The following is a 26,606-nucleotide window of genomic DNA, read 5'->3' on the forward strand; positions in this document are numbered from 1 at the left end:
AACAGTTGTTTAAAACATTTGTGTGTTCCTGCTTTTGGTAAAAGAAGGCTCGGTGTATCTCCTGGTCGTGCACTCCCGTCTTGAACCCCTTGATTTTATTCCTCATATTTTTATTTTGAAAAAAAAACTTTTCTCTGTATTTCCATTTTTTTATTATTTTTGTGTTGTTTTTGAATATTTATTTTTTCAGCTTTGTTTTAAGTTCGCAATACCACAGGTTATACATTTGCCAAAAACATTGTTAGATTAGACAGTTGACTCATAATACCACTTATTGTTGGGTCACTTATTGCTAAGCTAAAAACGATTAAGCATTCTAATTAGTTATGCCATCATGTCACCTATTAACTAGGGCACTGTCATCAAGCACTTCGCAGTAAATTGATATATGAAGTAAGAGCAGTGTTTCCCCTGTAACCTCTTGGGTGTAGTTTTTGTGCGGCGCTTGTTAGCCGCTAATTTGAGTTTTTTACATGCCTCCGCAACGCATTCATTAGCAACCCTTTTAAAAAGTAGCGGCATTAATCAGTGTCCTGCAGTAATTCGTCAATGTCCGCCATGGATCGTCCTTGGTTTATTTTGTGCCATTTGCTTTGGATTGTCAGGCTAACAGTTGAAGCGGATAGCTCGGCAGTTTTTCAACTGCTGAGCAGCATTAAAAAACAAGATAATTTCAATTATTTATTGTTTATGAAATATCACAATTCCCGTGTGTCCGACAAGTTTATGACGGATCCAACTGACGGTAATTGTTTTGTGAAAAGCTTAATGGAAAGCCTGCAAACGCCTGTTGTGCAACTCGATGAACACGCTAATTATTTTCTGTATGACAAACATAGCAGCCTAGTGCTGTCTGTGGTATATTTGATCGGCATGGACTTAGACGAGAACGAGAGTTTGTTAAATGCACTGGTTACCAACTTGCGACTCATGACCATATCGCGGGTGGTGTTTATGGTGCAGATCGGAGAAGCCAATGAGACGTTTCTGTACAAATTGTTTACCTATTGCTGGAAAATGAATCTTCTGAATGTGTTGGCAGTATTTGAGAACTATGAAGTAAATGAAAAATTATACAGAAATAAATTTGACATATTTATTTGCGTATTCTACATTCCAGGCTACGAACACCTTCTATAGCTATACGCCATTTCCCAGCTATCAACTGGAGCAACGTGTATATGATCCCAGCTCGACCATCTTTCCAGAGCGTCTGAAAAATCTATACGGCTATGGAGTGCGCATTATAATTGGCGGCGCGACTCCGCGCATTATACTCTACTATAATAAACAGGGCGATATAATCTATCGGGGCACATTGGGCCACTTTATGGATGTCTTTCAGCAAAAATTGAATTGCACTTTAACGCAGCCGTTTCCAGTCAAGCCGAATGTGTTAGTTCCTTCAACGGAACTAGTGGCAGCTGTGCGCAATGGCACCGTGGACCTATCACTGGCCATTACATTTCCAGACCAGCTCAACATGCGGCCCTTTACTTATCCTTACGAGCAATTGAATTGGTGCCTCATGCTACCAGTGGAAGCGGATATACCACACGCCGATTATTATGTCAATGTCTTTGAGCTGCAGGCATTTTTGCTAACTCTGTCCGCCTTGGTGGTAATTTCCATGACACTTTCGTCGGTTCTGAAGCACCACGGGTATTCGGTGCAGCTGTACGAGTTTATACTGCATGATAATTGCTTGAGAGGAGCTCTGGGTCAGTCCTTTTATGAGGTACGCCGCGCTTCGCTACACCTGCGCGCCATCTACGTGCAGATCTGTTTATTGGGCTTTCTGCTTACGGCCTGGTATAACTCTTACTTCTCGGCTTATGTGACCAGTACGCCCAAGGAGCCGCCTTATCGAACCTACGATGATATACTGGCCTCCAATCTGAAAGTGGCCGCCTGGGAGTCGGAGTATAACGAGCTAATTGGACGCTTAACGGAGTTCCGGAAATACGCACCGATGTTTCTGGTAGAGCCTAGTTTTAGTAAATTTATTCGCATGCGTGACACCTTTGACACTAAACATGGCTATATGATGACAAGCAGCAAGTGGGTGGTTATTAACGAGCAACAGAACATCTTCAGTCAGCCACTGTTTCGCATGCGCAATGATTTTTGCTTCTTCAATAATATTCCCCTCGGTTTTCCGGTGCACGAAAATTCGATTTATAAGCAGCCCATACAAAGGCTAATTATGGAACTATCCGATTCTGGCTTAACATCTTACTGGACTTCAAAGGGATTTTCGGAGCTTGTAGAAGCAGGCGAACTGCAATACTTGGATCACAGTATGCGCAGAGAGTTTCGTGCCATGCAACTACAGGATCTGGAATATGTTTGGTATGGCTTTGCTTTCATGGTATTATTTTCTACAACAGTTTGGCTGCTTGAACTGTTCTTAAATCGGTTAAGACGCCGATGCCAACGCAGGCATAAACCACCTTATTATTAGCTATAATCTTTCTAATCTAATCTAGCATTTGTAAGGCCTTACTATACCAATACCTATTTCATATATTTGTTTTCGATTAGTTGGGCATTTCCGTGCATTTTAATTATTTTTCACTTTTATTTTCAATGCGCAGCATCACAGACTATTAATTTGTCAAAAGCTTGTGCAGGGTCCGCATATTTGTGTACCCTGCTCACCTGCTCCTGGGTTTCGTTGTGCAAATGTGCTTTGGCTCAAAGTTCATCAAATGCAATTAAGATGCTTGTTCATTGTGGCTGCCGCTGCAGGTCCCCCAAGGTGCCACGAAGACGACGTCTTGGATGATATGAGCCACCTGCGCCAGTAACTGGCGCCTCTTGAAATTCCCTAATCGACATGTTTCGATCTCAAATGACTTGCCGCTCACTACGCCACACGGTGAGGCAGACGTTGCCGTTGCAGTTGCCCGATCTGGCCAAGACGCTGCGAGTAAAACATTTTCTCTAATCTGCACTGATGTTTGCTGGCTGTTGGCGCATGCGGCACGCATTTGCAGCCCCCTGCCCCACAATACCGCAAGGCTGCGGCTGCGGCACAACCCGCTGATGATGCTGTTAATGCAGCAGTAGCTGCGCACTTTGATTTTGACTGACAAGTGCCGCCTGTGTAATGTTGCAGCCGTTGTAGCTGCTGTTGTTGTTGCTGTTGACATGCACAGCTGCATGCGCTTTCATGCGCTTCCTTTATGGGAGAAAATTATTTATATGCCCCTGATGATCTTTGTCCAGGTACAGGTCTGTAAAACTAATTAACACAATGCCAACGCTCCGTTACTAACAATGAGTCCAAGACTTTGATGTGTTCGCTTTTCGGTTTGACCATGAATTAGATATGTTTGGTTTAATTGTCAATAAAACTTTTTATTCTTCTTTATTTTGATGTTTAATGCTTGCAATACTTAAATATTTAATGTAAGACTTAACTGCTAATGGGTAGCTGGTATTTTTTGATTTTTTCGTCTTTTTGTTTGCATAAATAATAACTAACAAACATTTAACTAAAATTGTAATTTGATTGCGCCTAAAACTATGCGCAATATGTATGTGTGTATAAACAAGGGCTTAAATTCAAAAAATTATTATGTACATAAACTAAATTCAATAAATTAGAAAATATTGCAAAGTTCACAGTAAGTGTATATAACAATAAATGTAACGTAACCCAAACACCAGAAAATAAATTTTTTTTTTATTAAAACTATCACATAATAATTGGCAGTTTAATTAACATTAACTATCCATAGTTATTCAATTTGTTTTACTTAGCTTAGAATTAGATATAAAATTAGCTGATTTTATTTATAGTACATACAATTTGCGATTCACACAGCGGCGAGTGTAAGAAGATGAGTACTATGAAAATTGAAATAGTTATCAAGTAATATATAAACGAATTCTATATCAAATACAAAAAAATAATGGCAAGTGCAATGCGTTCAAGCATTTTATGAACTGTAAGTGGTTGACACACGTGGATAACTTGAACACTTCTCAGATTTGCGAAAATGTGAGTATTATTTGGGAGGAAAAAAAGCACGAGTTAAATATGTTACTTGTGCCTGGAATGAGAGATCCTTGAAGAGAAGACATTGTTTGATATATAAATTCGTATTTCTCAGGCGTATTTATATGCCAATGGACTTTCTGATTTATTATAAAGAACTTGTACTAATTTTAATGAAGTGTTCAAAATTGTTCTCGTTGCTGGCTTTCTCTTAAATTAGTTCGTATTTACATTGAGGAAACTTATGCTAATTTGGGCAAAGCAACTCTAATGAAATACTTTTAATTTACAGGAAACGCTTCTCAAAATACATTTGAATTATTGTTATAATATAATTATTTAATTTATTTAACGTAATTAGTTACAGAAACAATGTGGGTGAGTTCATAGATTTTATTTGTTGCAAGGAAGCGTTTGGCCTCATTTTATATCACCACTCGTAAATTTGCTTATTAGCTTCATTTTAACTTTTTTATTTCTATAATTAATTAATTATTATTTAAAATTGCTTGTTATTTTATCTTGCTTTAAATTTGGCACATTTAAAATTAATTTGTGTGTGTTTATGTGTGTGTGTGTTTTAGGTATAAAATAAAATTGAGTATTTTATTTGGAAGTGCATTTAGTGAGTTTGTGATTTTGTCTTGATGTGTTTGTGATATAGGAATTGCACAGAAAGCTGAGATAGGAATTCATCAATGACATTATTTCGATCAGGAAAGATCATTTTCTAGGAAATAATTTCCCAAGAGTATTCAAGTAGTTATCTTAGTTTTTCATTTTGTTTTGTTTGCTGTTAGTAAGGAACAAGAAATAGTTTGCTGTTTTGTGGAACATAGCCTATACATATATAAAAGCCAAGGTCGGCACACTACCGGTTCGCCAGCAGACCATTGGCAGGCGGCAATACGCCAGGCGGCGTATTTGGCCCACTCAGCACGACGCCGGCGCTCATTAAACTGGGGCTGGCCACCGCGGTGGCCACCGCGCTGAGCTGTCGCTGTTGGCCAAGGCTTGCACCGGAGTTAGCTGCATTGGAGCCACCACGCTGATGCTTGGCGGAACTGCCTTTGATCAGGTTGCCATTGTTCTTCTGGGTCATGTGTGTCTGATAGTGTTTGGCCAGGTGTGCCTTTTGCCTGAAGCTTTTGCCACACAGCGAGCACGCAAAGGGCTTCTCGCCCGTGTGCGTGCGTATGTGCACATTCACTGAGTATTTGTCCTTGAAGCCTTTGGAGCATATGGAGCAATAGTGGAGTGAACGCTCCTTGCGCTGGCCACCGCCACTGCTGGCCGAGCTACCGCTGGCGTTGCAGTTGGCAGGCGGACTATTGCTGCTGCTGCTGGCGCTGCCGCTTGAGGAGGAGCTGCCACCATTGCCAATGACCACACCCAGAACGTTGCTGCTGTTGTTATTGCTGTTATTGTTGTTGTTGGCCACATTAGGATTATTGTTGTTATTGTTATTGTTGTTGTTTGAGCTGTTGGCGCTGCTGTTGCTACGCTTGTATTGCTTCTTGGGCTTGCTAACGCCACCAAGGCGACTACCTGCCACAGATGTGCCCACAGCGGTGGCTGTTGTCGATGTGGACACCTCTGGCTTGAGGGGCTGTGGGGGCGGTGGCTGCTGCTGTTGCTGTTGGGCATTGGCCAGGGGCTGTAGCTGTGTTGTGGCTGCTGTTGTCGCGCTCGGTGACATCTGCATGAGCACATCGCTGCTGCTATAGTCTCCAGGCGTTGGTGTGCCCGTGTTGGCACTGCAGAATTGCTGCACCTCATTGGCAATGCGCTTGATTTTCTCAAAGTCATCGCTAAAAGCATTCTCCAGCGACAGGAACATATCATCCACAATGATGCTGGCATTGCCACCATGCTGGCCGTGATTCGACGAGGACATGTGCGTACCGCCGGCTTCATGGCTCATGGCCTGTGCATCCTCAAACATTTGCGCGGTATTTAGCGTTGAGTCCGCAAAGCCCAAAGCATCCGCCGCATCATCTGGTGTAAAGAGTAGCCTCCGCATTTCATCATCCTTGACCACAGGCAATGCTAGACCATTCTGCATGTGCAGGCCCTTGGCGTAGCCCTTGCCTTGAAGAGCGCTGCGCAGCAGCGATTCCGCAGAGTTCTGTTCCGCCTCCGCGTTGTGATCGGCCATGTGCCAGTCGTTATTGTTATTCTGAAACTGTGCCAGCTGTTGGCCCAGCTCGTTGACCCCGCCACCTGCTATGGAAATGGCCGTTACCAGTGAGGGTAGCGTCTGTCCGTGTGGCTGGGACTGGGAAATACTGCTGAGGCCATTGACATCTGCACCACTGACAATCACATCCTTGCCATCCGTACTGAAGCCGCTGTCATCGTAAGGATATTCTGATTTGATATAGCCCGGAAAGCTGCCCAGCAAACTATCCAAATCCAGTGCGCTGGGCAGTTGCTCCGTCTCGGCACGCTTTAGCCAAGGCTCGCCTCCATTTAATACTGTCAATGTGTAAATCTGGCCGTCAGTTGTGTCCAGGCTGCTTATGGTATCGCTGCTGCTGCCCGCAGCACTCGAGGAGCTGCTGGCATTGGGCTGTTGTTGTTGTTGTTGCTGTTGCTGTTGCTGCTGATGTGGATGTGAATGTGGGTGTGGATGCGACTGCGGAGAGGTGGGACTTGGCTGGTTAGGACATCGCACACTGCTGGCGTTAACGGTGGTCGTAGCGCTGGCTGTGATCGGCTGCTGCTGCCAGCAGTATCGATCGAGGTCCTCGAAGATAGAGCTGGAGTCAAGGCGGCTGGTATCCTTGTCCTGATGCCAAAACTGCAAAAGCAAAAAAAAAAAAACAGAGAACAAGATGTTATTAAATGATTATAATTGCTTTAGCACATAGGCGGAAAATCCTGATTCAACTTGTTTGCCTTTAAAACTCACCTCGTAGCCCTGTAACGTGGGATCGCCGCCGCCGCCATTGCTGGTGCTGCCATTACGACTGCTCACTGGAATGCCGCCGCCACCGCCCTCGCCGCCGTCGTGTGTCATGCTGCTGGTGGTTCTTGCCCCGCCGCCGCAGATGGCCTGCTGGGGCGTTTGTGATGTCGTTGGCTGATGACCTTGGCTATGGTTGTGACTGTTGTGCTGTTGTGTGTGCTGCTGCTGATGATGCTGCTGCTGCAGGCTAACGCCCACCCCCACGTCCACCCCAACACCGATGCCAATGCCCATGTCCGGAGCTGTGACGAAGTCGAAGAAATCCGTTTTTGAGAGATCCTCGGTACGAAAGGATTCACTAATATCCATGCCAGTCGATGTGGACATATCCTCAGTGCCAATCATTTGTTGTGCGTGTATTTCCAGTTCGCAAAATCTTGTATTCAGTGTTGGCCAATATGTGGATTTTTAAGTGTTAATGAGCTGTAATTTTTTAAAGAAGATATAAAATACTTTTTAAGTGCGTATTCATTTAATCATTTGATTTGAAGAAAAACTTCTAAATTTTACAACAACAAAATATTATACAAAAATTGTGTTTATATCTATGCTTCATTTTATATAATTGAATTTTAATGTATTCGCAAGATTAATATGGCCAAAAGTAGTTGAATAAAACCCGATCTGAGTGGTGTTTCTTTTTTGCAGCACCATCCACGCCTCTGATTAGTAAACAGTTTCCCTCGGACTCTTTGGGGACATGTACATTAATTTATTTAAGCCACTTGTCAGTTGGCTGCATAAGTCAATCACTCATTCATTCGCCCATTTCTTGCACTCAGCTCAGCTCAATTCGCCTTGTTCCACCTCGCCTCACCTTGTGGCTCAGTTCGCTTGGACGTGCATTCCAGCAATACTTGCATTTTAATTTGGCCAGCTACTTTAGCCTTCTCAGCTTTTTGCTGGCTATCTGCAAACAAATAAATCAAACTGACAGAAGGGTGACAAAGTGTAAACACATTTGGCGCGCTCGGCTCGTAAATCTCTTGAAGCCGCACTTGGACTTTGGCTAAAACCAAACCTGACGCTGCGACACGCTGTTTTTGTTTCATTTGCATAGATTCTGCGAGCCGCATAACAAGCCGTCCATTTAGAACAGGCAACGAGCCGCTGCCAAAAATATCGCTACGAGTCTGAACTTTTGGCTACCCATGGAGCTGGAGGGTGCTGCTGCCTTTGCTGTCTTGATTATAAACCTATTTGGTCAGTCCGAGATCGAGTAATCGATGCCAGGCAGCAATCGAAATCAAATTGACAGCTTGCGTGCAGTTGCTGTAGCAGCGATTGCGATAGGGAATGCGATTTTGATCTGTTGTTCATGTGTTTTTTCTGTGGCCTGCCTGCTCCGTCAAAGTCGTGCAGCAAGTACTAAATGTTCAAATTGTCAATTGATTTGCTTTTATTTTGATATTTTGTTTTATGACTATTTTGTTTTTGGGCTTGGACTCTGCATATAGGAAAAATGGACGGCATTTCGAGGTCTGGTGTGGCAGCGTGAGAACCACAAACAGAAATGACTTAACAAATTTGCATACAACACAGAGAGCAAAGAGCTTGGCGTATTCTCTAGCGCATACTTTAGATAAGGGCAAAGCGAAGAGAAAATGCCATGGTATAAATATTTCAGATGCTGTTGCTAGGAACATTTAAGTGCAATCTACGCAGAAATCAACTGAAATGTGAAGCCAGGTCTTTGAAATGCTTATTTAAGACCGCTGCCGCAGCAGCAACAGCAGCCGCAGCATCAACACCTGATCTCCAAAGACATTAAAGTGCGGCAGCGGCAGCCAAAGACACGACCCATTAGAGCCTGAATGAAAGCAACAACAACAACAGCAACAGCAACAGCAGAAAAAAAAGCTTAAAGTACAACAAGTGCAGGCCATTGGCCAAGTCAGAGACCAAGCGATCGGCCAGTCTGCATTTTAGGCTCTCAAAGTGAGCTCGTTTTCAGTGTTTTCCACGGCTTATCGCCCGTCCATCTGACCGGCCATAGAAGGCAAAGGCTGCCTCCTGAAATTTCACCAAAAACTTTGCGGCTTGGCTCAAATGCGTAATCATTTGTAGTCATTTGCCTGGCTGGTCGCCTGGCTAACTGCATGGCTGCCTGGCTACCCGGCTGCCCGGCTGCCACTCGGTAGTTTAGTTAATCATGATGTTTAAATTCAAAAATTACTTTATACATATTTTATGGTCCAAAGACAGCGTGCGAGAGAGAAAGAATGAGAGAAAAAGAGGGAGGCGATCGCCAGTATACATCACTAAAAAATGCATAAAAATATTAAATAAAATAATAAGCTTTTGTTAGAGCGTTTTGGGGGCGCAAATATTGACTAATTTGGCCACGATTATTGTTATTTGACTGTGGCCCAAACAAAAAGAAAGTTTACAGGCTGCGCAGCCGCGCGCCTGGAACGTGCATATAGTACATCCAGAGATAACTGGCTGATCGGCTGCCTGGCGGCCAATCATGTACGTGCATGTGCCCAGCACATGCATCATGAGCCAAGATGAAGATGCATGTGGCCGCGACTCTGAGTGAGGCTGCGGCAGCGGCTGCGATTGCAGTTTATTTCACTATGCTGCATAGCAATTGCAATCGTAATCGTAGAAATTGTTAGCGCATTTTGGCCAATGCAAACAGCCCGCAGCGGCTTCATTTAAAAAACATGATATCATGATAGGTTACCTTAACTCCTTCAAGGGTACATTAACTTTAATGCTAAGTAAACAAATAAAGTATGTTAATAAGGTATTTAACTAAATTCACAATTTCTCAGTCTCTTGTCTGTTCCTCAGATATTAGTTAACATAGCTATATTTTTACTTTTTACACCAACTAATATCTTAACAAAAAACTATTAAGATTACAAATTCAAACAATTATTTTCCTTTTTTTTTAATATTAATTTTCCTATTATTTCAAAGAGCGTACTTCATGTTCGGTGAGTTGAAATTCGTTTTTGAAGTAACTTGTTTATGTTGCTTTCAATTTTGTTGGATTGCCGAAAGAGGGGGTTTTTTCGATTATGGGCCATAAATAAAAATGCGCCAATAATTTTTTTAATTAAACGAAATTTTGGCATATTTATTTACACATACAAGTCTGCATCGTGTGCTATTTGACATGCAGTTAAGTCTTGGCTCGGAGGTCTCGGAAAATATATTGTGCTGTGGTCTGGCTTTGTTTGGCATGCAAATTGCTAAGGAAAATTGCCAGGGAAATTTATTGAAGTATGCAAAGAGCACACAGCAACAACAAAAATTATGAAGTTTTCGGCACAATTTCTTTGGTGTGCATGGTCGGGCATGATTAGCATCCCTCCATCTTGCGACCCGCCATAGCGGGCGTCAAATACAAAGGAAAAAAAAAAGACAAAATAAAATGCGGTAGTCAAAAGCCACCGCCGTTGCTGAGATTAGTTTATGTGCAGGAATTTTTATATTGTGGTTACACAATTTTCCTCAACATTGTCCGCCTCCTTACCCTTTTCATCTGCTCAACAAGTTTGCCTTAAAAATCACACGCCTGAGCTCTTCTGCTTCGGTTGGTTTGATCGCAATTTCTTGTCAAATGATTTAGTTTTTTTTTTTTTGTTGTGCTCCTGTTGTCGATTTTTTCACGATTTTCCACGCATTTTTAACCTAAATACCGTGCTAAACGATTTTTTAATGTCTTCACTAACAAGTTTCAATTACCAATAGGCAACAGCCATGGCAAAATGCGTACAGATGCCGTTTGCAGACATGCTCAAATGAAAACCAGTCCCCAACCCCAACCCAGCTCAATCAATTAAAATAATTCAACAATTGTAGTGAAATTGCCAAAGAAAGAAAGATAAAGAAGACAATGCGGCAGCAAAAAAAAAAATAAACCTGTAGATCCAGACGAGCCACGAGAATTCGTAACAGGCAACAAGTTGACTCACGTAGCGCAATCAAATTGCACTTCGATTGGCTAAAATGGAGCCATCAGTGAAAATATCTCTGGATTTGTATGTGCACTTGTCGATAATAGAATATTTATTGACCTAAGCTAGATTGAGATGAAGGTGGTTGCTTTTAAAAGTGGTTGCTAAGTAAGCACCGCATTTGGTTTCTTCATCTTTCTAGGATCTTACGCCAGATAACTTAGTACTCCATATATGTTTTGAAGTTTTTCTGAGAAGTATTTAAACAGAGGCGAAATTTATTTGGTGTAACTGGTTGAAAGTGCTCTTCAGCAATTCTGTTAACATTTGGAAAGGCGTATAAAATGTAGAAGTACTTAGTAAGTACATAAGTAAGTACTTAATAAGGTATAAGGCATATAATTTGCCACATCGTTATAAGCAGGAAGATATTTATGCTGTTAAATTTTGTATGCTGCGTAATTAAAAAAAAAGGCCAATTCTATAACGGCCTGAAAGACGCATCATAGGCGAATGGAAGCTCATAAAAACGAACTTATGCAGCTGCAAATTTAGCCATATTTTATTGATTTCTTTTTTCGCTCACATTTATTTCTGCAATGCTAATGTTCATCGTTAGCGAAGTGAGACCGCTCTGCACCATGCCATAAGCCAGTCGATCATTTTTCAACCAGATAATTATCGCCCACCAACCGACTGAAAGGCTACTGCCCCAACCGGCCAAATGCGCGTAACGGCCGCAGTTGTGGCTGCTGGTGCTGACCAATTGACCAATAGCCGGACAGGTTGATAAGCGGATGGGACGCGGCTGGCAGCTGTTGCAGCGGGCTTATGTTTCAATTGCATGCAAATGCATAATTGAATCAAATGGTCTTCCAGCTATGTTTTCGCCGGCAAATGCAACTGCAACAGCAGCAGCAGCAGCAGCAACTTTCGAACCGAGGCCCGCCTAATGAAGTAATCAACGGACAGCATCTCAAACTTTGGCTGGCATTGTCAATCAAAAGAAACGTTTTTATTGGCCTGCGTTACAAACCAAATAGCATCAAGATGTATTAATCATTTCGACCACTGTTGTTGCTTGTTGGCCAGCGTTGGCGGGCGACGCGCTGCGACGCTGACCGCGGCAGTGGCAGTGGCAGTGGTTGTGGGGCAGCGTAGCCGTTGTAGACGCGTCTACAGCGCTTTATCAGAGCGCGCAGATCTTTGGCATAACCAAACGTAAAAACGTAAAAAGCCAAATAACTTCAGGCGAGACAAGCATGATTAAAATGCGCAAAAATGGCAAACTCCAAATGGGCGCTGCATGTTGGAAGCGCCAAACACAGGCAACAACAAGAGCAACAACAACAATAACAGCAACGCCGTGTGATGTACACGCGGCGCATTTCAATTCCATTTGATTAATGACAAAGCCTTAAAAGCAACTGCGACCGCAGCGGCAAACGAAGATGTTGCTGATTGGCCCGTTGTCCATTGCTGTTGTCAACTGCCAATTGCAGTTGCTGCTGCTGCTGCTGCTGTTGCTGTTGCCGCTACTGCGCTTGCAGATGCAACATCTTAGTTATTCGCAGCTATTTTTTTTTTTATGACAGATAATAAAAATCATTTGTTCACGACGATCATAAAGCAATCAATGGCCGCCAATCATAAAACACTATATAACATTTTCCTGTGAGTTGATTAAATGCAAATGTTCAATTGGCAAGTAGAAAGTGTCGCTTTGGCCACCCACACACAATATATACCGCTAAAATCTGCATAAAGACTGCCCGCCAAATAAGGCCAAACGAATGCAATGCTGCCGCTGCGATTGGCCTTGTTTGTGGGTGCTGCTGTGAGTGATGTTGCTGGTGTGCCAGGCGCTGCAGCAACATGCCATGATAAATTTCGAATTTGCTACGAAACTAGTATCAGAACATGTCCATCTTGGTTGCCCACACTCACAGGAGTGTGCCTGAACTCATTCGTGGCCAGGTGAAAATTGAGGCTGGCTGCTTTCACAGCAGCACAACAGGGACAGCAGCAAGCGTATTCTCCATGCTGCTCGCAGCACTGTGATTAATGTATTAATTAAAGCCAGTTAGGCTGAACTTTTTAAGACCCAGCCCATGATTCGTGGCTTTAGAAATCGGCAGACATTAATCAAAATCAATAAGGCAGTTGTCTCAATGCCAACCGGCAATAACTCCATAAAGCGGGCGAAACCCCTTAAGTCAAAAATTTGCATTTTAACAAGTTAATTTGTTGTTGTTGTTGCTGTTGTTCTTGCTGTTGTCCTTCTTATTGGTGTTGTTGTTTTTGTTATTGTTGTTGCTGTTGCTATTCTAAAAAAAAATTGAAAAACGGTAGCGCACGAATTTGGCAAGATCTGTTGTTGTTTTAGTTGTTATCGTTGTTACTGTTGACGTTTTGTTTGTTGTTGTTGCTGTAGCTGTTTTACTTTCAATTGCTTTTGACTGGCGACATAATAATGAGAAACCAAAACTGCATTCATTGCCCAAACGTGACATGTTAATTGAGTTTTTTTGGGTGGGCGTTAACCCACCGAGGCACAGTTTTGACAGCTGTCTAGGCAGTAACTTAATTTGCTGCTTTCAAATGCCAATAGTATGAGAGCACAAAACACTCATACACATGAAATATATAATAAGTTAAACGATTTAGACGCCTCTGCCAGAAAGAAGCATGATAACTTTATTGATTTTGGCAAACGAGCTGAAAGACATTGAAACCGAATCGTGAGTCTGGCCAACAATCAAAGCAAATAGTAACAATAAGCCAAGTCTTTATATTTTTTCTCTCTTTGTATGCCGTTGTTGTTGTTGTTGTTATTATTGTTGGTGTGTCTGTGACGTGATCGCTGCAGGCGCCACTTGGCAGCCAAACAAAAGAGCAGGTCAGAGCACAGCACGCCAGGAATTCTGGCTAATCAGCACAAGCTCTAACTCCGACTCCAACTCCAACTCCAACATAGACAAAAAGGTGGGCGCTTGACGACGATCCCATGTATTCCGTTTGAAGGCTGCCATTCATTAAAGCCATTTATCCGTTCAGATTGTAGGTGTGTGCATATTGTGATTCTTTTTGTGTATGTGTGTGTTAAGCAATTTGTTTGCTGTCATGTCAAAGTGCAATGAAAATATTTTCACTTGCCCATCAAACGGTGCACACACAACACTTGACATGAGACAGCAACGTCAAACATTCCGCAATGCCACCCAAAAAGCATCTTCATAAATTTGATGCTGTTGCCGTTGTAGCCACAGCATCAGCAACAGCAACAGCAGCGGCAGCAACACTCCCACATGCCCAGAGACTCTATGGCAATATCGTGTGCAGTCTGTGGGCTCCTTGAGGCTGCCTCGTCTTGTGGGTCGATCAAAATGTTTGTGGCGTCTTTTTCATCATCATCATTAAATTCGTCAAGATGCAAATTTTTTGCCGTTTTTTGCGACAGGCTGTTTACTTTGTTGATGTTGTTGTTGTTGTTGTTATTGTTGTTGCGATTTGCTGCTGCTGTTGTTTGGTAGTCGTGCGCATCTTCCAGGAAGGTGCACAGATTGATACCAGCCGGCAGTCAGTTGAAGCATTTCTTATACTGGCTGACATTATTTTACTTAAGGCTTACCAAGTGCAATTTATTGCCATGGCCTGGCTCTTAGGGCTAGCTGTGGGCGTCCCATACCATATTCATTTAGTTGCTTGCCCATTTAGTTATATTGACTATATGTACATATATAACTCATGCTTAAACACACTACATAAATTGCTCGTGACTGCAATTAGACAATTGTCGCTGTCGTCAAACTCAGCCATGGCTCAGAAGCTAATGAATTTTTATTTGTATATGTATTACAAGACAACAGCAGAGCAGCATTAGCAACAGCAGCAGCAGCAACAAAGTCTTCATTGTGTTGGTGTTAGTGTTGTTGCTGTTGTGGGCATTGGCTGCCTTAGCTGCTGCTTGTATAAATTACCATAATAACAAATTACGGATCATTAAGATTGTCAGCTACTTCGTTTCAATTAATTAACCATTAATTACAAAGCGCCTGAATGGCAGAATGTGGCAACAGTGCCTGGTAACGACAAATGCTGTACATGAGCCCACAATATAAGCCCAAAACCCAACAACAAAGATACAGCAGGCAACGGCATCCGAGCAGCCATATAAGCCACAATGACGACGACGACGACGACGACGACGACAAGAAGCCAAAATTAATGCAATAGAAGACAACAAAAACAACAAAATCACTAACAACAATTGCAGCAGCAAGTGAAGAAATGCACAAAAAGCAGCTGTGCACAAAAATGCAAATTTTTACAGAGTATAACAACAACAACAACAGTAGCAGCAGCAACAACAACAATAGCAACAACTACAAATATGCTAAGAGACTTCACTTTCAATATATAGCAAAGGATGCTATTTCTTGTTGCTGTTTGTCGCGTTTGCAAGTTGCACAAATTGCATTTTACCATATAAAACACAATTTCTGCTGAAGACAAAGAAAAAACAATACAGAAAAAAAGGCACAAGTAAAACCTACAGATGCATATGGGACGGTGGCAGACAAAGCACCGCCACTAAAAATGTGACAAAAGCCCAAAAGCGCAAATTGAAAGTGAAACTCGAGAGAACCGAAATGGAAACTAGAAATTTGCATAGAAATGAATTTGCAAGAGTTGTTGCGCCAAGCTATTTATGAATCAACTCAAGTCAAATGCTATTTGCAAAAAAAACAAATAAATTTGTAACTTATTTATAATCTGAGTGCTTATTGGCCATGTTTTTAAAATTGTAGAATCCGTAAATTGTTATAAATATATGAAGATTGTAATCTTTCAAGCTCATATGATAAACAGCGAAAAAAAGAATAACTATAATAAAAACAAGCAAACATTTTTCTAGACAAAATATTGACTTTTTACAACAAAAAAATATATCGAAATCTTTTAGAAATAGCTATTAATAATTAATATTTAGTACAAATATGTGGTTGTAATTACATTCTATACTTTCAGTATTGTAATTGCTCGCGGCTGGTGTGTACAAGCTATACACTAATCTGTACCTTGATTGGCCCTATTATATTTCTATATATATCATATAATACTTAAGCTTTGTGCTCTGCGACATAACTTTATGACAAGCCGATGACTTGGCGAATGAATTCAGCTGAGCAAGTTCGTTGCCTAAGTCTTTTATTTTGCATGTACTGTGCATGCAAATATTTGCATATATTTATTACTTGAGTGGCAGACTTACACACCCACAGGCTGCCTTGGTAACAAAGGCAATGCGGCAAACGAGCTTCTTTTAGCAACGATAGGTTGAGCTCGGCCAAACTCTAAATATATTACACTCTAATGTCTTTTAAACTGAAACTATAAATTTCTTATCGCACATCGAAAATCAAGCTTGCCCCTACAAGTCAAAACCGAATGCGGCCGCCGGCAGTCTCGCAGTTGCAGTCGCAGTCTTGGACACGGGCACACACCCTAGTTGGCCATGCGGCGCACTCGTGCGTCATATTCAAATGTGGAGTTGATGTCGGGAGTCCGGCAAAGAGTCTGTAGATTGCGTTCGCAAGATAATACAGCGCCACCGTTTCTTTGGCAGTGGCTAAGATAGTGACTATGGCATTCTTTCAAAGGCCGTTTCTCTGGCTGCCCAGAGCCAACGCTAACGCTAACGGACTCAACCAGGAACCCGGGCCGGCACAGGCATGTGTGTGTGCTTATGCCATAAATGAATGCAAAGCATACGTAGCCTTAAAAAGTCAAATGTGTGGATAATAATTTTGATTTATTGCCAAAGCAACCCGACTCCAGGTACAAGCTCAATGCTTAGTTACAATCTCAGCTAGATAACTCAATCGAGTGCTGTTGCTTTTTGGGGAACCAACTCTGTTGGCTATTATCAGCCGAAGTTAGCCGAAAACCAAGCTCAAGCCTATAGGGGCGTGTGCTGCGCAGGGGCGTGAACTAAACATGCTAATGAGCCAACATTCAGCAGACCAATGGCTGAGCAGCTTGACTAATATTAAAAGCAACAACCAACAGCAACCAAAAACAACAACAACACCACCAGCATATTGATAGCAACAATGCCCGCGTTAGCCAGAAATATGAGTTTTTGTTTATTGTTTTTGCTTTTGCATCTTTAGCCATGTTTCGTCTTGCATAATCTTTGCGGTAGCTTGAACGGACCGCAACTTTTCCCGCTCCGCGTGCACTTTAATTATGAAACTTGGAGCTCGTGCCAAATGGAAATCGATATGTTAATTTACATAAATTTTGAACAAATGTTCAGCAAATAAAAAACCTAATGTCTTAGTTATATTATGCATATTGTGCTGTCTTCAAGACAATGAGTGAAATCTGTATTTGCCTTCGAAAATCATGTAGAGAGGTGAACAATGTTCAATCGATAATATGAGAGAGCTATAAAATGAAATTAAAATTCTATACCCCAACAACTGTTGACTTAATAAAGAAAGTTATGCATTCAGGAAAATTTTGAGAAATCAAAAAGAAATGTATTCCTCTAAAGGACTCTTAATGTCAAGGATTTTGCTGTCTTTTTACCTTCTCGAAAAGGCTTAAAAAAATTCACACCTTGCGTGAAGAGATTTTTAAATTGATTTTAAAGCCTATTAAGGAATTTTATTCATCTCAATGTTTTTTTCATTTTTTTTTTGGAAACTGTTGACAGGCGGCAAAAAGAAAGTCGCTCACAATACTTTCTACCATGGCTTTATCTCAGCTCAACTATCGCTGCAGGCAATTGCAGCGTCATTCATCTTGCAGTCGAGGCTATAAAGCAGATTAAGCTGTAAATAAAGCTGCTGCTCTGTCAATCTGTCAGGCAATGTCCTCGCCGTCGCTTCCATGCTCTTTTAATTGCCCACACCAAATCGGAGCTGACATTTATGCGCGCGCTCCATTTCGTAAATTTGTAAGGCTGCCAATTGAATTGGCTGCCAGGCTAATTGCCCAGAATGCGCGACGCTCTCTAACGGTGCTCTGTGGCAATGTTCAGCTGCAGTGCCCCATCTTCTCTGTTGCGATGCAAAGTGAGCTGTTGCAGTTGCAGAGTTGTACGCACAAGTAATGCTTGACAGCAGTTAGTCCGGGACAACACTCAAAGGCAATTAGGGTCGTGTCGGTCGCTGGTTCTAGCAAATCCATTGCGAAATGCTTAACACATATGCTACATATAAGTGTGTGTGTGTGTGTGCGACAAGTGTGCTTGTTGTTGGACAGGCAACGGGCATGCAAATTGTAATTTATGTGACAAATTTTTATGTACCATTCTCGGAAATTTATTGAGCCTTGGCAACGCACCAAGACGAACTCCAGTGTGGCATGTGGTCAGCGTAACAGGTGTTTTAAGCTTCTTGTTTTCATGGTATATCAAATGTTGAGCTAAGCTTCAGTACGGCTCGCAGTCAAGCGAATCTAATATAACAACCTATAAGATAAGCTTAGTGCCCGGATTCATGTGTGCTGTTCATTCATTGATTTTGTTGTTGTTGTTTTCTTTTTATTTTTTTGTTTAACTCATTCATTGAGTATTCCATGACGGAAGAAACGCACACACATCAAAGTGTTGAGTCTTTATAGATGTACGCATAGCATAATCCAAGTCACATTCAAAAGCCATTTATCATGCATGGGGCTTAAACCCAATCATTCCAAAGGTCTTTGGTCTAACAATTTGTCAATGGTGCACTCTAGAGCGCGTAAGCTTACTACGTATATAATTTTAGATAATTTAGCATCTGAGCCCATCCATTAATATAAGTCGAAGTCTGTGAGAGATGCGCATAGAAACTTGTTTTTGGCACAGCGGTGCACCGCATCATCAAAATAGAAATCAATAAAAATTAAAACAAAAACAAAAAGCAGCTATAAAAAAAAGTCAGCCGCACGCATTAGACTAATTAAAATATACGAGTTTGTAGCGCGTTTAAATTCGATTTGCATTTAAAATCTATTCAAATATTTGTATGCGGCTAACGGCTAAATAAAAGACACCCCCACGCAGGTCAACCAGTTTGGAGACCAGTCTCATCCATCATTTTGATAGCGTAAACCGTGGCCGGGATCCAATTCTGGCTTGTAGTTGCTCTGGCTTTAAGTGATGTGAAATGTATTGGTATTGACTAAGACTTAAATGCTTGTTTTGAGCATAATCATTGACTTACATATTATTGCTGTGTTCTCGCTGTTCCAGCTTAAGGTGCTGAATCTGACATATTGCTTAGGATTCTAACTGAAACAAAATACAGAAACAAAACAGACATTAAGAAAAACAAACAAACTGAACATTAGCAAAAATAAATTAATAATTAAAAACATTAAGAGCAGCTAACCAAAGGGTACAAAAAATATACAAAAGGTCAAAACACAAATAAAAAACCGGTTTCACAATTTGGCAAACTTCAAAATGAAATCTTTCTTGACGTCATTGTCGATGAATAAATATTTTAAGTAATAAAATTCAATTCATTTGACAGCAAGCGTTTCCTACCATTTCGAACTAAAATCCTACTCAGATTTGACCTAGTTTTTATTACAAATTGATGTGAAAAATTAAAAAAAAATAAAAAGGAAATAAAAGAAATTTGCTGCAGAATTGTTTTCGCCTTGCGCCACTGTAATTTATTGCATGTTTTGCTCATTAAATTGATTTTTCTTCTGATTTTGAGTGCGAGTGTCATTGCCGGGGACTGCAGAGCCGCAGAGCTGCAGAGAAACTGACAAACAAGGAACCCAGAAGCACGAATGTCTCTCAATGCTTTTTTTTATGTTTTTGTTTTTGTTTTCGGCACGCTCGGATTTCATAAAAAATGCCAATTAAGCGTGAATATAAGTGCCAGATAATTTTTCAGACAGCAGCCAATGTAACCCAAATTGCCAAAAAACCAAAAAAAAGCCCCCAAAAATAAGAGTTACAGCACAAGAGCAGGCACAAACTGCAATACGAAGAGCTCTTGGAAAAAAGTAAAAACGAAAAAGCAACATTTTTGCGGGATGTGCTCTTCAAGTGAAAGAAATTTTCATTTCTTGGCACTGCATGTAACGCAATATTTGAAATAAACTAAAACACAAATCTAAAACCAATTTAAAAAATAAAAGAAATTAAGCTCAAGGTATTTGAATTGCGTTCAAAGTTTCCCTATGTACTATTTATTGCTATGCGAGTCAATTTTCTTATTAGTTTTAAAAACACACAAATATTGTTAAACGGCCTTTTGGACCACCCGGACACCCAGACATCTCTTGAAGATCGTGTGAAATCTTCAAAGCAGCCGTCATCTATTAATAAGCCTTGCTTATCATTCACCTGACTTAACGTACAGCGCATCAGGGCATTCGATATTCGTTTTAACTTTAGCGCCTGACACAATAAGGCAGCTTTAAAAAATATTTACAACACTCAAGTACAGTTCAAGTGCTGGGCCAAGTCAGCGATATGCCCGCCAATGTCCAAGTCCAACTTCATCTCGCAGGCCGTAAGGCAGGCCGTCAGGCATTCGGGCAGGCAAAAACGAGGGCCCCAAAAAACCACTATACATAAAGAAGAACGACACAGAGTGTTTCTTTTTTTGTTTTTTTTTTTTTTGTTTTGAGCATTTTTCATTTAAAAGCGACAGCCAAACTGATGTCGATGTCCACTTCCATTGCCAGCCGAGTTGGAGTCATGGATGACCGAGATATGTGGTATGTGAATAGTTTTTGTTTCGGTTTTGTTTTGTTTGGACCTAAATGCGGGATTCGTCTCAATTTCAGTTTCAATTTCAATATGCGCGGTGCACTTTGACAAGCCAAGTTAATAAGGCAATAAAAGCAAAGACAATGTCGAAAAAATGTGCCGCAGTTAGTCCAAAGCGAAACTCAAAACAATGACAATCATAATATACTTAGTATATTTAAATGTTGAAATGTCAACAGGTCGCAAGCATCTTTGGGTTTAGTTTGGGTGCTGCGCCAAGCGTCTGCCTTTGCCTGGCGATGCGGCTTTGATTTTGATAAATGTTTAATTAATTTTGTGCCTCGGTCAAACATTAAACTTGGCCATTTTCGGACTTAATGAACAAAAATTAACAACACACTGAGAAACCAACGGCTATGGCAGCTACGCGGAAGATCTTCAAAGTGAGTTTTTTCGAATTTTTGTTTCTTAGTTTCTCGTCGTTTACATTATGCTGGCTTGTGTGGTTTAATATTATGAATGAATGTTTACATATGTGAAAAATGTTGTAATTAGTTTTTTCTTTTCTCCTCCTGCTAGGTACTTCTGCTTCGGCGCCCTCAGAGTGATTTTCAACAACGGGGGCTTTCAAACAACTGCAAATTACAAGTTATTATTAATGTTAACAAGCGAAATCTCTGTATACTTATGTGAAAACAGGGGGTCTTCATGATTTATCTATATACATACATATGTATACAGACACATACGTAAATCTATATATACATATGATGCACACTAATGCCTGTTCTTGATTTATGTGTGCATGGGTCTGTTACATAAGGCGTTGTGCACAGCGCCAGCATGTGGGTCAGCTGTCTCCTGGGTCAAGTATTGGCGACCACTGGTGACTTAACGCGCACATAAAGCAATCTTCGAGCTTCAGTAGCTGCCAACAGTACATAGAATTCAAATCAAAATGTTCCACAGTAATTATGCAAAGATTTTCAAAAACCCCCATTGCACAAGCCCAGACACAGCTTAGGCTTCGGGTTGTCTTCGGCAATGGCTACAGTTTAGGCACATCCAAATACACTACCAACCAACCGCAACCACAACAACAAAGACAACGACACGAACTCGTAAAATATGCAAAATGTGTACCAGGCCGTGCAGTCAGCAGTTCGCTAACGACTTGTGTCAATAAAAATCAAGCAAAGCACTGAAATGCATTGCTTTCATGGATGTACTCGTAAGTATGTACATATTCTTCAGTCTAGAGCTGCCTCCGTTGCACTTGTTCTACTCATCGCTCTAGCTGCTGCCCATATTGTTGTTGCTGTTGCAGGTTGTTTTTTGTTGTTGTTGTTGTTGGTGTTGATCTTGCTGCAGCTGGCAGGAAAATCGAAGAATGTCTAGACAGCAGACAGCCAAAGTCACTTCACATTGCACATTGCTTCCTGACTGGCTGTAACGGACGAACGGTGAATGTGGATGTTAGGACTTGCCGGATTTAAAAAAGTACTAGGTGAAGCCTACAAACAGGCTCGCCTATAAAGGTGCTTAAACAGCTTTGGCTCTGGCTCAGAAGAGCTGCCAAATGTAAGATAAGTACATAAAATATATTTCTGCAATTTATAATTTATCATTTAACTTCTTAAAAACAAAGCTGAATTCCCCCCACATCAAATAACAAAAGACTTAGGCAACGAACTTGACAATAAAATCTCTGAATGCTAATTAAGAGGCGCATCATCTAAAAGCTACAAGCAAAAAATATATTGTATGCTTGATAGCGCCACATAAATGGCGACATTGTATGATATTTATCATACCGCAGCAGAAACATCTAAACTATCAGCAGCAGCAACAGCAGCAACATGGTAGCGCAAAAGAAAATGTATTGTAGTCCATCAACGAGTATGTGGTTTGGAGTAAATAAATAAATATAACAATGAAAATCAAACAGGCAAAGCAGCTGTGGCAAAGGTTCTCAGACTGGCAAGAGCAAGAGCAACAAATAATTTATGACACATGACGCTGTAAAGTACAAGCAGCAACAACACCAACAACACTCTACTACCACCACCGCAGCCGCCAACAACAACAAGAGCAACATCGTCGCCGTCGTCAACGACTGAAGTGTAACTTCCCACTGACCCAATTTACAAGCACTTAATGCCAAAAAGGAGAAGTTGTAGAAGAAATAAAAAATGACGAAAGCTGGTAATGCATATCAAATAAAATAGTAGCAACAACAGCGACAAGAGCAACACCAACAACAGCAATGGAGCAGCAACAATGCGTGCCAACAAGACGACAAAAATTATGACCAAAATAGACAAATAAAAAACAACAGCAAAAAAAAAACGAAAAAATTTAAATTAAAAGCCAAAAAACTCCCACACATAAAAGTCGAGAAAGAAACTTGAAAAAAGGTCTGTCAAAATTAAATCATTTCGGTGGCACACAACATTAACCGATGGTTAAAAGTTGATAATGATGATGCTTGGATAACGCTCGTTATTATTTTGCTTGGAGCTTGTTGTTGTTGTTGTTATTGTTACTATGGTGTAGTTGTTGTTGTTGTTGCTGCCCAGTGCGTTGGTGGCTGGCACTGGCAGCGTAACAAATGCTGTTTTGACTAAGTGTTTGACATGAGGAGCGTGGAAAATAAGACAGCAGACACACACAGGTCACAAACACGGGCATACACATATGTATATACATGCACACGGACGATATAAACATGCGAAAGTGAGAAAAACTTAGTGCAAATTGCACTGCGTGTATTGTATATAAATATTAAAATTTCTTTTGCTATTGTTGCTGCTTCTCCTGATAAACTAAACATTCAGGCGACCGTCGGACCCACCGACGGTCCGACCGAACGACCAAGCAACAATTTGAGTCCATTCCACTTGACGACCGCGCTTCCGGTTTCATTTGAGTGAAATTTTGCGCCTGCGGCAAATTTATGTGAGAAAACAACAACATACCAACACTGATACTAAAAGCGGCAACATTTTTCATAGAAAATTACGAACGAAACCGAACAAACATAGAAATTTGCATATGCCGCCTTTGGCGCTTTAGCACGTTTTAATTTTTGCTGAACAGAAAAGCACGGGGCAGCCGTCAGTTATTAATTATTAATATTAAATATAAGAAAAATCCATGAAAGCCAAATTAGGCAAGTTGATTTCATAAACCTTATCGCATACAGCAAATTAACTGCTGTCAATTAAAGTTTTAAGTGTGTTTGATATTTGTTTTAATTTGAGAATAGTCCTATTTCGTTTCTAAAATGCTTATTATCATTTGAAAATTTAATTAAATGCTATTAAAAATAGAAAATTGCCAATAACTGACAAATCTGTAAAAACGTAGAATTAATATGAAATATATAATATATATATTATACTTTGAAGTTGGTAAATGACACAGCAACAAATTTAACATTAAATTCTATTTAAAAAGAAATGGTTTCTTATAAATGAACAATTTGTAATATATATAATATTTTAAAATATTTTAAAATTGTACGTTAAAATATATTTGTAAAATATTGCATTTGAATAATTCTTTGTAGCTGGAAAAGCTCTCTAAATGTTAATTTTTTTTTTTTACAACGTCGAGTGTCATTTGCACGTTTTTACATTATGATTAAGATTTTATAATTTCATTTGGTCGTATTTATGTACACTTATAGTTATATGTTTAAAATTTATTAGAATATAATTTATAAGAAATATTCAATGTAGCTTGTATCGATTTATTTTCTCTTTACAAGTTTATTAGCTATTTGTCATGTACAAATTTAAATTTAGTGTATAAGTTGCAAATTCACTGCTAATAAAACTTTTATCCAAAATAACTTTAAGACTACAGATAGTAATCGATAACATGACGAAAATAATGATTTGCTATTAAAAATTCGTGAAATTTATTTAAATATGCATTGCTCTGAGTGCATAAAATTTAAAATATATGAAGTTGCTTATTGTCATTTGATTTTTATGGGGAATGCTAAAATCAACTTAATCGACTGTAAATATAGGCAAAATGCTGACAGAAGTATAAAAGCCGCAAATGACGCATGTGTGGTCAAGTTACTGTTTAGAGGGAAATCTGGATACTCTAATTTGATATATTTTGGCAATTTGCAATTTTCAATTATGAAGCCATTAATACTTATTTACTATAACCCAAACATAAGCGAGCAAATTTGATTAATTGCTTTTTTCGGCTTGTCAAGGGTTTAGTCATGCCTGCTGTTTTCTATTTTCGCAAACATTTTTGCACAAAAGGTGTAGCCGGAAGATATTAAAGCCTTAGCTTTTCAGTTTTGGCTTGGCAGCTTTGCTGCGCAGTTCTAATTAGCTAATTATACGCTAAATTATTGTATAATTATTTTGAGCTAGTCGCGTGATCATGGCGAGTAGATACAAATTCCTATGGTCAGAGGCTGCTGTAGGAATTATTGACGAGCTCGGTAGGGTAACAAAAAAGAACAAAATACATTTCCCATTCATAGATAAATAGTAGTATTAAATATTTGATCATTTATGAAGCAACAATTATTTAAATAGTTCGTCAACCGTCTTCTTTGCTTTCCTAACCTAGTTTAATTTTTTGCATTTTTATACTCTTAGCATCTGTTTTAATTTATTTGTTTTCCAACTTTGGTCGACAATAGGAACATAAGCATTCAGTGAGTAAAACGAATAACTGAAACAAAGGAAGAAGAGCATTTATAACTAATGAAACTAGGTAAACACAGATCTACAGCTTCGATCTGCTTAATAAATTGTTGTTATTCCCCCATACAAAACGATCATGATAAAATCTAAATTTATTCTCACAATAAGTTTATGACGTTAAATCTTTTTATATTTAAACAAAACATTTTATTTATTTATTTTTGTTGTTATATTATTAAGATCTTTAGAAAATTCATAGCAAGTTTGTTTTTTCTATTGAAGAATCGTGTTTCAACATAAAACGTCATATATATATATTTTGTTGCTGTTGTTTGCTCTAAACAAAAGACTTGGGCAACGAACTTGGCAACAAAAAACTTGCACTTACCAGTTTAAAGTTGTAGGAAATTTTGTATCCAATTTGAATAGGTTAATAAATCCATATAGAGGTGATAGCAGCTATATTTTTTGAGTATATATAAATATAGATGTAGAAATTGATAAGGTAGACAATTCTGTTGTGTTTAGCTTCACACTTTGCATTAGTTTCTCACATGGCTTCAACTCAACCCATTATGCTCATTATTTATGGCTTTCAATTGTTGGGCACACTCACACACATATCATCATACTCGTATTATCAACTTATCATACAATACATAATTCTTGCAGCTATTCATAAATTTGCACTTTTCATTCCCATTCGACGTGCCAGCTCATTAAAAATTCTGGAAAAACTAATTTTGCTCGTCGAGCCTCGTTAATTAAAAATACTGCAATAATCGTCGGTCGTTATCGCACGCCCAACTTCCGTTGGCGGTTTCGGTTTCCGTTGCGTCTGCGTTTGCGTTCGCGTTTGCCCGGTAACTCGGCGACAGGAATCGCGACGCCCACGACAACGATCGTGATCGAAATTTTGGCGCTGGTCGGCGGCCGACGGCAAATGAACTTTACGGAAGTCGATTCCGACGATGCCGAAAACAACGACAACGAAACACTACAAAATCTCCGCTCTCCGCTTCGTGGCGCACGCAACGCACAAACACTTGAAACTGAACTAAATCTGGCTCGGACCCGGGCCAGCAAGTCCAAGAAGTTGCTGGCCCGCAGCAGCGTTCGCTGCTCGCTTCGCAGTCTAAGTGGTTGCTGGTGCTGGTGCCGCTGCTGAGAGCATGACGGCAATACTGGAAGAGCGAGACCTACTCGTAAAAGTTTTTTTTTTGGGTTTTTTGTTAAATTTTTTTTTGGGATTTTTGTTGTTTTTGGTTTTGTACTGTGGACAAGCGGTAAATGATAATAAAAGTTG

At 40.2% G+C, this 26,606-nt stretch overlaps 2 protein-coding genes across 5 annotated transcripts; one reads left to right on the forward strand and one right to left on the reverse strand.

Annotated features, from left to right (window-relative positions):
• Positions 1 to 768: 768 nt before the first annotated feature.
• LOC135438462 (uncharacterized) lies at positions 769 to 2,464 on the forward strand. Its single transcript, XM_064696789.1, has 2 exons — positions 769 to 1,059; positions 1,121 to 2,464. Exons 1-2 carry the CDS (start codon positions 769 to 771, stop codon positions 2,462 to 2,464), a joined length of 1,635 nt encoding a protein of 544 aa, XP_064552859.1.
• Positions 2,465 to 4,324: 1,860 nt separating this feature from the next.
• On the reverse strand, positions 4,325 to 19,459 carry LOC135438624 (putative uncharacterized protein DDB_G0277255). Of its 4 annotated transcripts, none has more exons than XM_064696995.1 (4): positions 19,276 to 19,459; positions 19,108 to 19,171; positions 6,921 to 7,400; positions 4,325 to 6,809 (listed from the first exon to the last, which is right to left on the reverse strand). In XM_064696995.1, exons 3-4 carry the CDS (start codon positions 7,320 to 7,322, stop codon positions 4,878 to 4,880), a joined length of 2,334 nt encoding a protein of 777 aa, XP_064553065.1. In that variant the 5' UTR covers positions 7,323 to 7,400; positions 19,108 to 19,171; positions 19,276 to 19,459; the 3' UTR covers positions 4,325 to 4,877. The 4 variants fall into 4 exon arrangements, 2 of the variants coding, with proteins under 2 accessions (XP_064553065.1, XP_064553064.1); XM_064696994.1 differs by having other exon boundaries at positions 19,108 to 19,175; XR_010437908.1 differs by lacking the exons at positions 4,325 to 6,809; positions 6,921 to 7,400 and adding an exon at positions 18,858 to 19,034 and having other exon boundaries at positions 19,276 to 19,458.
• Between the last annotated feature and the right edge of the window lie 7,147 nt (positions 19,460 to 26,606).

The sequence above is a fragment of the Drosophila montana genome, unplaced genomic scaffold (genome assembly GCF_035044405.1).
Source record: "Drosophila montana isolate Dmon_TW-CO22-7 unplaced genomic scaffold, ASM3504440v1 contig_3848_1, whole genome shotgun sequence".
Taxonomy (NCBI): Eukaryota; Metazoa; Arthropoda; class Insecta; order Diptera; family Drosophilidae; genus Drosophila; species Drosophila montana.